This window comes from Phacochoerus africanus, chromosome 3 (genome assembly GCF_016906955.1).
Source record: "Phacochoerus africanus isolate WHEZ1 chromosome 3, ROS_Pafr_v1, whole genome shotgun sequence".
Classification (NCBI taxonomy): Eukaryota; Metazoa; Chordata; class Mammalia; order Artiodactyla; family Suidae; genus Phacochoerus; species Phacochoerus africanus.
The window spans coordinates 67831414-67847138 of NC_062546.1; the positions used below are offsets into that span (position 1 = coordinate 67831414).

At 35.8% G+C, this 15725-nt stretch overlaps 1 protein-coding gene across 2 annotated transcripts in view; it reads right to left on the reverse strand.

Moving 5' to 3' along the window:
- The window catches only part of EPC2 (enhancer of polycomb homolog 2), a 107741-nt gene that overhangs the window by 20733 nt on the left and 71283 nt on the right, over positions 1–15725 (reverse strand). The window contains exons 4-7 of one of the 2 annotated variants that reach the window (XM_047771967.1): positions 13916–14122; positions 6840–6988; positions 5919–6051; positions 3294–3485 (exon numbers count right to left, since the gene is read on the reverse strand). In XM_047771967.1, the coding sequence (XP_047627923.1) occupies positions 3294–3485; positions 5919–6051; positions 6840–6988; positions 13916–14122 (681 nt within the window). The remainder of the gene's footprint in view (positions 1–3293; positions 3486–5918; positions 6052–6839; positions 6989–13915; positions 14123–15725) is intronic. The other variant, XM_047771968.1, reaches the window with a different exon arrangement.

Sequence of the window (15725 nt, forward strand, 5' to 3'; positions counted from 1 at the left end):
CCACCACATATTAAAAAGCATTCTGCCTAGTACCAAGTGTTACTGAGTCAAATATCCCTATATAATCTGAGTGGACCCCTAGAGCTACAATGATACATAATAGCAAACTTTATAAATGTCATCAAAAACAGGTTAAATGAAATACAAATATACTCTGATATGGCAGAGAAATAATACAGCTTAGATAAATTTCTACCCATAATGGTTAAAATTAAAAAAAAAAGTTTTAGTACTTAAGTTATAGTTGTCTCACAATTTCACTTTGGTGTGCATGTCTTTTGGACAATGCTGGCTCAACCATATTGATTTGCAAATTTTTGAACCTCACAAATCCCTCTCTTCCTATTTTGAGAGGAAAAATGCTTTCTCCACATATTTCCAAACTGTGGTGATTACCACTGAGCAGAGTCATCCAGGGAAGAAAGGCATTTGTTTGAGGTTGCAATATACCTCCACAAACCCTATGGGGGAGATATAGAAACAGTAAGCTCGGGCTGATTCTTCTTACTGGGGAATCAAACCCAAACCTGAAATTTGAAAGGAAATCCTAAATGTGAATTTTACACTTCGGTTCCCTTACAAATAATCTACCTCTTCTAAAATTCACACAGGAAGTGACAAAAACAAATCTTAGAAATTCTTCACATCTCTTCATCCTGACCACCCAAGGAGGGGACCCTAGGGTGCAGTCTGAGACATGCTTCCTGGAGCGATGATATTAGGTGAATCAGAAGCATGATGGAGAATAGACTGGGTTTGCTGCAAATCAGATGGAGAAGTCTAGTTAAAAATGTTTGTTCTCTTAAGGCTCTCTAATCCTTTTTTCTTATTTATTGGATGAAGAAGCATATGATTACTTTAATTATCTTTTTAGCAATAAAGTCCTGATTGTTTTTAATTTTTAACTTTTAAAATAAAGTCCTGATTTTGTAGGAGCTACGTTCTAAATAGCTGTCTCACTGAATAATGTCCAACTCCAGGTAAATACTCACTCATGATTTAGCAACAGGGGGATATGATAATAAAAATGAATGCTTTAAAGACCTAGTACAAGGACTCTGAGGAACTTAAAGTTTCAAAATGCAAGTTTCAAAATGTAGGAGTGGGACTATATGGATAAATATATAAGAATTTAGAACAGAAGTGAAAATTCCTTAACACATGAGGAATATATGACCAACATGCTGTGTGTCCAACTATCAGGCTGGATGGACTGGTTCTAGGAATAAGGGAAAAGTTTCTACCAGACACAGTACCTCCTGGCATCATTTTTAAAAGGCTGGGAATATACAGCAAAACTTTACTGGCTTTCACTAGTACTACGAATATAAGGCTTTTATACATGCATTTATCTAACCATATCATTCCTTACTTACAATTCTTTGAGAACTTCCCAATATACACAATGTAGACAGAGGCCATTCGCCATTTGGCTACTACTCCAGTCATCATTCCATTCATCTCTTTTCTCCTTTGCGTTTTATGCTTTAGCAATGGTGAAGTGTTAGCAATTCCCTCCAATGTGGTGTTTTCTCTACCTCGAATCCTTTCCTACACTTCCTATCTGGAAAAGATCTGCTATTTATTAGGACACTATTTCCCTCATTCCTTCCAAATGTCATCTAATTAATGTTCCATAACTATTCAAAGCCCTGCCTCAGTCTAAGTGCTTGATCCTCTGACAATTTTAATAAATGGTTTCATTTAAATGCATTTTAAGAACATACTAAATTAAACACATTTTTTGGGTGCATTGATTACAACACATATGAATGCTAAAAACATTGTCTGGGTTAGAAAAACAATCAGTAAAAAATAATATAATCTAGCCAAAGGAGGCATATTTTACGTATACTCTAGTTTTTAAATACTTACAACAACAAGGTGTTTTATAAACTGTCTTGCTGCCAAACATATCTGTCATGTTGGTTAAAAATACATTTTTTTAAATAAGTCAAAATGGGAGTTCCCATTGTGGCACAGAGGAAACAAATCCAATTAAGGAACCATGAAGTTATGGGTTCGATCCCTGGCCTCGCTCAGTGGGTTAAGGATACAGCATTGCTGTGAGCTGTGGTGTAGGCTGCAGACGAGGCTCAGATATGGCATTGCTGTGGCTGTGGCTGGCAGCTGTAGCTGGCAGCTGTACCTCTGTTCAGACCCCCAGCCTGGGAACCTCAATATGCTGTGGGTGCAGCTCTTGAAAAGCAAAAAAAACCAAAAAGTCAAAATGTTAAACTATGATAAGACTTATTTGTTCCAGTATTCTCTTTAGATTGCCTATGGAAAAGAAAAAAGGAAGGTATTGCTAGACCAGGTGCTAAACAATGTGTGTGTGTGCATGTATATATATATATTTTGGCCATGCCCATGGCATGCTAAAGTTCCTGCGCCAGGGATCAAACCTGTGCCACAGCAATGATGACACCTGATCCTTTAACTGCTAGGACACCAGGGAACTCCAAAATGTTTTTAATTGATCCTTTAAAGTTTAATGTCTTTTTGTTTGTTTTTTGGCCATGCCTGTGGCATACGAAGTTCCTGGGCCATGGATTAAAGCTGAGCAGCAGCTGTGACCTATGCCAGATCTAGGGCAATGCCAGATCCTTAACCCACTGCGTCAGGCCAGGAATTGAACCTGTGCTGTGTTGGAGACAATGCTGGATCCTTAACCCAATGCACTACAATGGGGACTCCTAAAATAATGTCTTGTTTAAAGATAACACTTAGGAAACAAAAATTAAGATTTTTAAGGCTGGAACATTTTGCTATGAAACTGATGCAATATAAATCAAAGAATTATTTTCACAAGTTAAAACCTGAACCAGTTCTAAATCTTCTTTAGAATCAAACACTGCCAAACAAATTAGTAAAATTCACATTAAAAGTTGTAAGATATAACGCTAGTGGAATAGGGTAAAAAGGGAATTATTATTGGAGAATATTTATAATTATGTATTATATGTCTTAAAATATTTATAATCTTTAGTTCAGTAATTCAATTTCTAATAATCTATTTTAAATACAGAGGGAATTGGTAGAGATGCTCATTTTTATAAAAGCTGAAAACCACCTAAATGCTCCACAGAATAACCTCTATCCAGCTGATGGAAAAGAACAGAAAGCAAATACCATTTCAGTAACTACATAAATAGTGTGGAAAATGTTTATGTCATAACATTAGATGAAGAAAGCAAGAATCAAAACTCTGAGTGTCAATTATGTTTGAAAATATAGCAGTAAAAAATAAAGACTAGAAGAAAATGTCTTTAAAATAGTTTTAAAACAAGCACCTGTGGAAATTCATCTTCATCTGAGCTGTGAAAGTCATATTGCTTAATGTCACTCTTATTGATCACAGGCAATGTCTCAGGAGTGGGTTGCTGAGATGTTATCAAAGCCTCTGCTTTAGGCTTCTTTGGGTACTTCTTCTTTTGACGAACCACATCAGAAGCCTCTTCTTTCAAAGACAAATGATGCGGGTGCTGTTTACATGACGATTTTTCCCCCAAAAGGAAGAAATGAAAATCATTTTAGAAATCACAAAAACTATACTGCTCTTTGAAAAACATAACATTTTTACCCAGGAGGTGATTTTATTTTCTGGTTTTAATATGCAAAAATTAAGTGATTATAAACTAAAAAATGGTTTGCTTTCACAAATTATGATGAAAAGTAATTATGACACTTAAATTTGCTTTTTATAGTTATCAATACTTAAACTAAGAAGTTAATGATTTTTTAAAATTGTCTATTATGCAATCTAGCCTTTAAATATTTAAATTTGATTTTAATTTTACTTAAATTTACTGTACTAATTAATGATGAAAATTAATGGCTATTTTTATTTTTAGAATGACTTCAAAATATGATAAATTCATTAATTCATTTCTACGCTTATTTTCAATTTTTAAAAATGTCTACATGTGGGGTAATTTCTTTGAGATAGATAAGCTTATTAACTAGGAAAAAACTTCACTGTTTAGAATAAATAACCACTGCCTCAACTGAATATTAGTCAGGTACCCCAGAATTCTGCGGCAGTACATGAGAGGCCATATGGCCAAAAGACTGATTGATGGGGTGGGTTTTAGCTCTCGCCTCTCTTCAGTACAGCAGCTCTGTTTCTGTTTTAACATACTGGCATTCCTTCAGATGAACAGGGATCTACTATTTCAAAAAATAAGAAAATGACTGTTCTAAGCATTAAAGCACAAGCAGTACGAAAGTGTAAAAATATTTAGGAAGTTATACATTTCCCATGTAGCCCAGATTCTTGTAAAAACCACTTTAGGGTCAAAAATGATATACATGATGAAAATTTATTTAATTATTTAGTGAGATACAAATGGTTTCCTACAATGGGCATAGCTATGGCATCAAACATAAACCCCTCTACTTCTCAGAAACTACCTATATTTTAAAGTGGGATGCGTGACAAAGGAAATACGGTTAACTACATGAAACAGGGTAGAGCAACAATGGATGCAACCATATTTCTAAAACTAGTATTTAAATAGGGTGAGTATTTAATCTTGACCTAAATAAGAATTATGATCCAAAATAAAATCAATATATAATAAAGATTGATTCTGTCAGTAGTCTGGGGTTGAGATTTTCATATTCTGTGCCTACCAACAATATACCTAGGAAGAGCATTTATATAAAAAGGATTTTTAGGGAGTTCCTGTCGTGGCGGCAGTGGTTAATGAATCCGACTAGGAACCATGAGGTGGCGGGTTGGATCCCTGGCCTTGCTCAGTGGGTTAAGGATCCGGTGTTGCCGTGAGCTGTGGTGTAGGTTGCAGATGCAGCTTGGATACCACGTTGCTGTGGCTCTGGCATAGGTCGGTGGCTACAGCTCCGATTTGACCCCTAGCCTGGGAACCTCCATAAGCCATGGGAGTGGCCCTAGAAAAAGTAAAAAGACAAAAAAAAAAAGAATTTTAAAAAATAAATGACACTTATTGTGTTGTTTATGGCTATAGAGACAAGGGTGATTTAAAGGGAACCGGATAGGTGGGCTAGATGCCTGTGATTAATAAGAAAGAACTTTGGTGTTTGAATTGACAAGAGTTGAATAATGGAGGAGTCTTCCTGCTCCACATTCTTCCTTGACCTTTAGGAATGAACCATGAAAAATGAGGATTGTACACATTTTTAAAAGATGAATTTTCCACAAACACCCTAAGTCACTTTTTAAACCTTGTTACACAGTAGAGCTCTGTCTAAATGCTCAGTCGATACCTGTTTCTTTTTTTAAAGTCAAAGCTTCTTAAAAGTTTTATTACTTTTTGTATATTTCAATTGAATACCTTAATATACCAAGTGAATAATGAATAGATATAATTCTTTAGTTAAAAAAAAAACTAAAGTAATCACTAATTTGACTCTTTATTATAAGGAAGAAATCATGATCTAGACATTATAGGACTTTCTCAGGATAGACAGCAACTGACAAATGCTGGTTCTGGCAATGGTGATGACAATAAAAATAACTTTCAATAGTCTCAATGAAAAAAGCTTTAATTTTAGATTTTGATACCTGCCATTATGATGCAGGATTTGCTAAGACTAGTAACAGTAACTAAGCTTTAATTACCCTTATTCTCTAGGGAAGCAGATAGCACAGCTGAATGCACATGGTTTTTGGTGTTAGACCTGGACTCAAACCTTGAATCTACCACTTACGCTATATGATCTGGAAGTCATGAAGAGGTAAAACCTATCTCAAAGGATTGTTATAAGGATTAATAAATCAACAAGTTATATAACAAATCCTAGCAAAGTGCTAGACAAAAAGTAAAAACTCAATACATGTTAATAATTTCTTCTTTAACCAAACTATTATAAGCCAACTGCAGAAACCAATTGTCTGATCAAATTATCATACATGCTTCCCCTCAGAAAATATTTACCTTAGTTTTACATTCTTGGACTTTGTGATGATTTCCATTATGAAGAGTAGCTGGAGTGGCATATAACTCTTTTTCTGATCTACTGATCTTCACTTCATTAAGGATTTCACCACCATAGTCTCCCAAATGATATCTTGAAAAGGAAATAATGAAAATGTTACATTTCAAAAATGAAAGAGAAAGAAAAGTCAATATTTATTTATTTATTCATTTTCATTTTATACTTAAGGAAAAATTTTTTTTGGCCACACCCAAAGCATACGAAAGTTCCCTTAACCTGCTGAGCCACCAAAGAACTCCTCAATGATACTTCTTTAATTGGAACACAACTAATCCAATAGAGCCAACATTAATCAAATTATTCTTAAGAAAACTAATAGGAATAAAGAAGCTCATATTTTGGGATTTATAAATATAAAACAAACCACACACCCCTCCCCATCAATTTCTACAGTATACAGAAGATGGATTTCTCATATATTTTACATTTTCAAGCACTGGGGAACGATGTTTGCAAGGCTTACCTTAGGAAACACAAAATTTTGTTAGGTTTAGCACAGTCTATTTAATTACGTAGGAAAAGGATCATTACATCAGAGAAGTCATTGAATTCAATGCATCAAAATGCACTGAAACAAATATTTTCTAACTAATCAGAAAATAAAATCAATTAAACGTTCATTTCCCTCAAATGCTATTTAATAGAAATCTAATACAGAGGATTGGAATAAATGATCCCTAAGTCCTTTTCTAAATACAATTCAATGATTTCTCAACAAGAACAAAAAATTAAGTGTAAAAGAAGATCTAATACATTCCTCAAATTTGCAACCCAAATTGATAACCAAAAATATTTGATTTATATTTTGCCCATCATTTTTACTAAAGCTATTACTGGTATGTAATAGCAGCAATGTTTACCTTTTTTCCACAACTTCTAAGGTTAAGTGCAATAATTCTCGTTTTGTTTTCTCTCTTCTTTTAATCATCTCCAAAATTGTTATGGCTCTACTAAACTCCCGTCTCAGTTTCAACATCTTTTCATAAGAGGCTTCATCATTCTTACGATTCTATTGAAAACAAGTTTAGAAGAATAAACAATTCAACTGTCCACCCTTCAGCTTCATGCAACAAAACTGAAAGACCCAAATTCATTCTATAAAAGCAAGATGTTAAAAAAAAAATCTAAACAGCAGCTACATTAAGAGAACCTATTTAACTCTGAAAATAAAAGTATAATCAAACATCTCAATAACTCTTCAGAAAAAAATATTGCCAGCTGTTGAAAAGACAGAATGACATAGAAAGGATAATTCCAATGTAAACAAATTTTTCAAAGTCTGTCTGAAACAAAACCTACTGTATCAGAAAATGTAATCTTTTCATATTGTGTTATTTTCCAAAGACAAAGCAAAACAGTTCTGTCAAATCAAGGTTATCGAAAAATAGCCAAAATGAACCTCTATCCATCACTTCATGTAGAATAGATATAAAACTGAATGTAGGATATAAAGGATCTCAAGGAATAGGATTATCATGCTTCAATGCAGTGACACCTTACCACAGAACAGAAAAGAGATCTAGTGAAAAATCTGAATTTCACTGTAAGTTCTTTGACGTATAAGAGATAACCTGAACTAACTCACAGGTAAAAAGTCCTAGTTATTAGCTAGAGAAGGCTCAGTTGTAATTAGTAGCATCTATTTGCATATAAAAGAAAATTAAGTTAATCACTAATTCAAAATATTCATTCAATCAAACAGCCACAGAATATTAACTTCATAGTAGGCATTGAAATGTTTAAAAATAGAGCACTACCACCTCTTATCCTATATATATATATGTGTGTTCAGACAGAGCGCACTTAAGCAAGCTTTCCATCCTTGACTTAATAATGTGCTATTATATTACAAAGAACACAGACAAAGCCAAGCTTCACATTGGAGGATTATAAAACAAAAAAATAAAACTTGAGAAAGATTCAATGTTCTACTTTTTTCTTTCATGTATAGCTTCTTTAAAATTAATCATCACCTAAACTACATCCCATTAAGGTACTGCATGATAAATATTAAAAAATGCTGTGTTACCATGTCATCCTTTTATCTTATCCAATGGAAGTCAATCTTTTTTCCCCTTCAGCACTATGTGACAAAAGGCAAAATCTAAAGCATGGTTCTAAGCAAAAAATTTCTTGTAAACAGGAAACAATAATACTTACCAATTGGAAAAAAAAATAACATTACCAAGAGTAAATAATTTCAAGTGCCCACTCTGGGCAGGGTACTGCACATGTCCATTATCCTCAAAAGGCCTACAGTCTAATAAGAAAAATACATATCGATTCAAAAGATGAATAGTAATACAAAGGCAACATGCCAGCCGAACCAAAAGTGCACCAGAACCTTTTAGAATCACCCCTCTCTTCATGAAGTGTTCCTCTTGAAATATGTGCTTCTGCCCTTTCTTACTCATTCATTTCCTGGACTCTTTAGGCCCAGATAACTACCATTTCTAATTTTTCTTTTTCTTAGTCCTGCCCATGCTGCTGTATTTTTATTTATTTATTTATTTATTTATTTATTTATTTATTTATTTATTTATTTTCTTTTTATGGCTACACCAGCAGCATATGGAAGTTCCTGGGCTAGGGGTTGAATTGGAGCTGCACCTGAGGACTACATCACAGCCATGGCAATACCAGATCTGACCTGCATTTGTGACCTACACTGCAGCTTATAGCAATGACATACCCTTAACCCACTGAGTGAGGCCAGGGATCAAACCAACATCCTCAGAGAGACAGTGTTGGTTTCTTAACCCACTAAGCCACAACGAGAACGCCTGCTATATATATTTTTAACCTTTTATTAAGAAGTAATTTCAGATTTACAAAAAAGTTACAAAAATACACTAAAGAATCCCCATATATCCTCATCCAGATTCCTCAAAGGTTAATATTTTACTTTTATGGATCTCTCTTTATGTATGTATATATATATGCATGTATATACACATTACTATGGACCAAATGTTTGTGTCTCCTGAAAGTCCATGTGTTGAAATTCCAACTCCCCAATGTAATGATATTTGGAGGTGAAGTCTTTGAAAGGTGATTAGTCATGAGGGTGAAGTCCTCATGAATGGATTACTGCCCTTATAAAAGGGACCCCATAGAGCTCTCCTGCCAAGTGAGAACTCAGCAGGAGGACCATCTACAAAACAAAAAGCAGGCTTTCAAAAGACACTGAATCTGATGGTGCCTGGATCTTGGATTTAGCCTCCAGAAGTGAGAGACAAATGTTTGTTGTTTAAGCCACTCAGTGTATTTTTGTTAAAACAGCTCAAATGGACTAAGACACAAATAGGTATGTATATAAACACACACATAAATTATTAGCAGTGGTATTTCAAAAATTTTTCAAGAAAAGTTGAAGATATCTTTACCTCCTGAATACTTTAACATATATTTTCTAAAAACTGATATAGTCTTATACAATCACAGTACCATTACCAAAATCAGGAAATCAGTATTGATATAAAAACTATCTAATTTACAGACTTTATATTTCACTAATTGTCCCATTAATGTCCTTCATAGCAAGAAATATAGTTGTTATATATATTTTTTACCTATGGATAATATAGTGTTGCTATAAAGGACATTAGTGGAACAATAATAATTATTAAAATTCATTAATAAAAATAAATTCTTTTTCTGGTTTAGGATCTGATTCAGGGCTAAAATTGCATTTAGTTGTCATGTCTCTTCAATCTATAACTTGGAACAGTTCCTCAGTCTTTCCATGGTGATCATGACCTTGACAGTTCTTTTTTTCAGTCTTTTTTAGGGCCGTATCCAAAGGCATATGGAAGTTCCCAGGCTAGGGATCGAGAATCAGAGCTGCAGCTGCCAGCCTACCACAGCCAGAGCAATGCCAGATCTGAGCCGCATATGCGATCTACACCACAGCTCACAGCCAATTCCGGATCCTTAACTCATCAAGAAGGGCAAGGGATCGAACTTGCATCCTCATGGATACTAATTGGGTTACTGCTAAGCCACTATGGGAACTCCATGACCTTGACAGTTCTGAAGAGCAAAAGCCATTTATTATTTGTTCCTCAAATTGGATTTCTTTGATGCTTTTCCACAATTAAATTCAGATCGTGTATTTTTGGTAGATTAAGATGGTGTTTGTCAGGTTTCTCTAGTCAAATCACCTTGTTTCTCACTAAACTTCCCCCATTAGTTTCGTATCCATTAATTCTAACTTTTGCCAGAAACAACTAACACTATTGTACTTGCCAAATAGTGATTTTTAAACTCCATTCCATTGACTTTTTTTTTTTTTTTTGAGGGCCACAACTGCAGCAGATGGAAGTTCCCAGGCTAGGGGTCAAGTCAGAGCTGCAGCTGCCAGCCTGCAATGCCACAGCTATAGCAACACGGGATCCAAGCCTCGTCTGTACACCACAGCTCATGGCAATGCTGGATCATTAACCCAACTGAGCAAGGCCAGGGATCAAACCCGCATCCTCATGGATATTAATCAGATTTATAACCTGCTGAGCCACAATGGGAACTCCCTCCATTGACACTTACAAGTTGGAAATTGGAGTTCCCATTGTGACTCAGCACGTTAAGAACCTGAAACAGTGTCTGTGAGAAAGCGGATTCAATCCTTGTCATTGCTTTGTGGGTTAAAGATCTGGTGTTGCTGCAGGCTGCAGCATAGTTCGAAGATGTGGCTCAGATCTGGTGTTGCATGGCTGTGGCGTGGGACAGCAGCTACGGGGCTGCGTTTTGACCCCTAGTCTGGAAACCTCCATATGCTGCAGGAGTAGCCTTAAAAAGAAAAAAAGAAAAAAGAAAAAGTTGGAAATCTACAGGTAAGGAAAAGGGTTCTCTTCAATCAATCAATCAATCACCCCCTTCATCCATCCACCCATCCATCCATTCATATCGGTATGGACTCATTGGTTACTTAATGGGTTATATCCCATTACTTATTTTAACACACAAACTTTCCCAGATCTGATCAGCAGAGTCAACTTTTAAGTTGGCTCCTGAGGCCTTCTGACATGGCTCCAACGTTCTTCAATCCCATTATTATGTTCTGGCAAAGCAGAATTTTCCAAGCTTATTTTTATGCTTTCCCAGCCCCAGACCTGGATTCAACCATTTTTCTAAGGAGTTCTGGTTCCCTTTAATAGAAAACAGTATTTAAATTCAAGATCTACATGCTAGGCATGCCCATAGCTACTGTAGTTGCTGCCACACCCTCTCAGCGAACAAAGCAAGGAAAAATGTCTGTAATATATTTACGTACATACACATGCACAGATCCATATCTATTTCTAGCTATATCAATATTCAAAAACATAAGATAATGTGAGAAAAAGAATGTACGTATGTGCATGCCTGGGTTACTTTGCTGTATGGCGGAAACTGAAACAACATTGTAAATCAACCATATTTTAATAAACAAAAGAAAACAAAACAAAACCTTATGTTCTTTTTTGTGCTTTTAAGATGGCCCTACTCCCTGTATTCAACTCTACTCATTCCCTTGACCCTTCTTCACAACTATCCTGCTCAGAGCAAATTCCTGTTTTCCTATTCCAGTTATGTATTATAGCTCTGACCAACTGACAAATCTCTAGGGAGGTGGTTCTCAAACTGCTGTACTTTAGAATTAATTGTAGATCTTTTAAAATTGAAGCTAACTCACAGGTGATTGTTACCTACAGCCAGACTGAGAACCACTACCCTGGGAGTTTCCTCTCCTAACCAACTACCTAGCTTTATCTGGGCCACACATAGGAAAGTAGGCACAAATGCTAACAGTTTTACCTATGGAGTTAAACATTTTAAGTGTATATGCTGACTCAAGACTTCCCAGTCAGTGCATTCAGGCATGCTGGTACCTTAACACTATCTCATTTAAGAATGTCCTAAAGTACTTAAGCACTCCCAAATTAAACATTAGTTTAATGATTAAAAATAAATTCTAGGAGTTCCTGTCATGGTTCAGTGGTTAACGAATCTGACTAGCCTCCATGAGGACACAGGTTCGATCCCTGGCCTTGCTCAGTGGGTTAAGGATTGGGCGTTGCCATGAGCTGTGGTGTAGGTTGCAGACGAGGCTGGGATCCTGAGTTGCTGTGGCATAGGCTGGCAGCTACAGCTCCGATTTGACCCCTAGCCTGGGAACCTCCATATGCCGCAGGTGCTGCCCTAAAAAGCAAATAAATAATAAATTCTACACTTCTGAGCAAACAGTCCTTTAAGTTTGGGAACAGAAAAGGAAACAGAGAACTTTTGTTGGCTGGTACTCATTTTTTATATATTCCAATGCCGGACTACCTCCTCAACACCTACTGTGTTCATTCTTTACTGCTTTCCCAACTTTCTTATTTTGAAACTCATAGATATTTCTAAGTATCAACAGCATGCATGAAGGGGAATGGTCTTTGATTCCACAAGTGAAAAGAGAAAGGAATTAAAAAAAAAATTGGAAAAGAAAATGTACCACCCTGGAGAGGAAGATGAAAAGAAAAGAAAAAGGGTAGGAATCAGAGTTCTAGGAAAGTGCTGGCCTAGTTATTATGCAATGGAGAAATGCCTAAACACAGGAAGCTGTTTCTAGTAATTCTCAAAATATGCTGGTAAGAAAATGGTGATTTAATCTATTTAAAGATAAAACATATTTAAACATTTGGAATGTTGTTTATATGTCAATAAATATTGCTAATTTTAAGTACTTCACACTCACTCACTAAAAGAAGCCCAAGAGAAGTCTTTTCCTTGAAAAGACACTGCTACAAGTCTATGTTTTGCGATACATCTGAATCGATTATAATTCTTTTAAAAAGCAATTGTAAGTTCAGATTTTTCAATAGGTTAGATAAACCCCTTCTTTCTTATGTCCACATTTATAAAGCTTTACTGTATTTGCAAACTTATCTTGTTATAGCCTTTTCCATACAAGGCACTAAATCTTCATAAAATATCTAATATTTCCTTAGCTAAGAACCAAAACACCAAATTGAAAACAACCTGGGTTAGGGAATGTCATCTGCAGTTGCGAAGAAGTTACAGAAGCTCTGGTCGTTAACTGGAGAGTTAGTTTCCCCTAAAATGTACTATCCCTGGCAGCTGTTATGCTTCACAGCTGTTATGTAACAGCTGACAAGGACATGCATTCAATGTTAGGAGAAACAGGAATCCACAGAAAATGCTTTGACTCCAATTATAATTCCTCATGGTTTTTACATTTATATGTTCCTAACATGTTGCAATGTTAGAGAATGCGTTACCATGTCTGGTGTTTACTGTTAACTACGAGAAAGGCAGTGTCTACCCCTCTGAAATAATGCTTTCTTCTACACCATATCCTTTCATAGCATGAGATACTGTTTCTCTTAAAATTCTGGCTCACAATACTTCTGAAAGCCAGATGGGGACAAGTTTGTCAATTTGAAATCTGACATAACTAACAGCTCAGAAAAGGAGAAAAAGATTCCACTCTGTTACTTATGACTGCTGGCAAAACAAACTTGAAAATGAACCTTTCTTATTTCCCAAGACCCTTCAGTAGAGGGAGTAAAGTTCATTTTCACATGCATGATTTACAATATGGTTTTAAAGGAACTCTTAAGCTTCCCAAACAGAGGATAGGTACAGAATGTAGAGTTTACCGAAGAGCTCAAAACTTCCGAGTTTTCGTCATAACACACATTTCTCCATATGATTTCAACTGCAAGCCTAAATGGTACGACCAATAGATTTATAAAGTTCATAGGTTTTAAATAAATACTGCAAACAAGTGGGGGACAGAAGCTACTAAAGAACAGGATTTCTAACATAAAGTTCAACAATGTCATTAACTTCATGTTCAAATTATTCAAAATTATTCAAGGTATTAGCAGAGAAAAATTTTGGTCTTAAGTACTACCAAGGTACACTCAGTTAAACTTAATTTGCATATTACCTTTCGAGTTTGCATTTTCTCTGTTCTCCTCCGAAAGGCAACATAAGGGTCATTGTTGGTAGAGCCGTCTCTTTTCTCTTGTTTTATCTGAGGAATGAGGGATGGTCCCCTGCAGTTTTTACGTTTTCTCACCCAGTAGTCATAGACAGCTTTAATAAGGTAATCATCTTCGTTTAGCAGCAGTTTCGCTTCTTGAAGTGTTACAAGCTAAATAAAAAATTAAAAATGTTGTCAATTACAATGCTTGGGAAAAAAATCAAAATTAAACTATGTTTATAGGAAAAAATGTGAGTAGTCTTAACAATTATGAATAGATACCATGTTAGCAGAAAATTCAATTTAATTCAATCTAACAAAGAATTTATTAATATAACAAATTAAAAATTTGCCATAAGAGGTACTGATTTCCACCACTCAAAATAGTTAAGAAGCCTGGATGAACAATACTTAGGAGACAACAATAGATTTATGTTTCAAGTAAGTCTTGAAGTGGAAGATATCCAGAATTCCTCAGAATTTTAATATTCTGTGATTCCACACATTGGAGGAGCTATTAGTTTTCAATTGTCTACTAGCTTCTTTCTGTGTTTTTTTCAACAGAAACTAGAAGATACAGGTAGTTTCTTTTTACCTCCTTCCAAAATGAAAGAGGAATATTTTCTAACATATTGAAACTTAATATAACATGCCTCCTTTAAAATTGTAAAAGGGGAGTTCCCATCAGTGGCTCAGTGGTTGGCGAACCCGACTAGCATCCATGAGGATGAGGGTTGGATCCCTGGCCTTGCTCAGTAGGTTCAGGATCTGGTGTTGCCACTAGCTGTGGTGTAAGTTGCAGACACGGCTCAGATCCTACATTGCCATGGCTGTGGCTCAGGCCGGTGGCTGCAGCTTCGATTCAACCCCTAGCCTGGGAACCTCCATGTGCCGCAAGATGGATGAGGGGTTACACCTATCAATTTACAGTGAAGTTGAGAAAAAAATTATGGCGTTTTAGGGCTGGGAACCCTTGCTGAAGTGATGTTATCACATCTTTCTACTTTTATCACTTTAGTGATGAAGGTTTATTTTCAAAACAAGCTATCTCCTAAAAACTTGGAAATGAGGGGAAATTCTTATCACTGAAATTGGAAGATCAACATACAATCTGATTTGCAGGCTGTATGAATTCATTTGAAGAAAGCATAACTTACTAAATAATTTTTTTATATAATCTCATTTCTCATACTGGTATAATTTCATGCAATAATGCAATCATCATTTAGACTTCCAGTCTTATTACAGTGATTACTAGGGCTAATTAGTTTCTTATTTATTTATTTATTTTTTGTCTTTTCTAGGGCCGTGCCCGTGGCATACAGAGGTTCCTGGGCTAGGGGTCTAATTGGAGCTGTAGCCGCTGGCCTACACCAAGGCCACAGCAATGTGGCCACAGCAACATGGGATCCAAGCTGTGTCTGCAACGCCGGATCTTTAACCCACTGAGCGAGGCCAGGGATCAAACCCTCAACCTCATGGTTCCTAATCGGATTCGTTAACCACTGTGCCATGAAGGGAACCTCCCTTTGTTTCTTATTATAATTTGGCTGCCAAAATGGCTTGACCACAGAAGAGAATACACTGACAACATCAATCTAAGTATTCTAGTCCATGTGAGAACTAAATTTAGAGCAATAAAATTTTAAGTGTCCATTTTTTCGCTTACTCAAAGTTTCACTGGAGTCAGCTTAACTGCACCTGAAAGGCTAAGTACCTCCATCTTTAAAGGGGAGAGTCAGAGCCTGAAACATGAGACCAAACCAAAAGAACC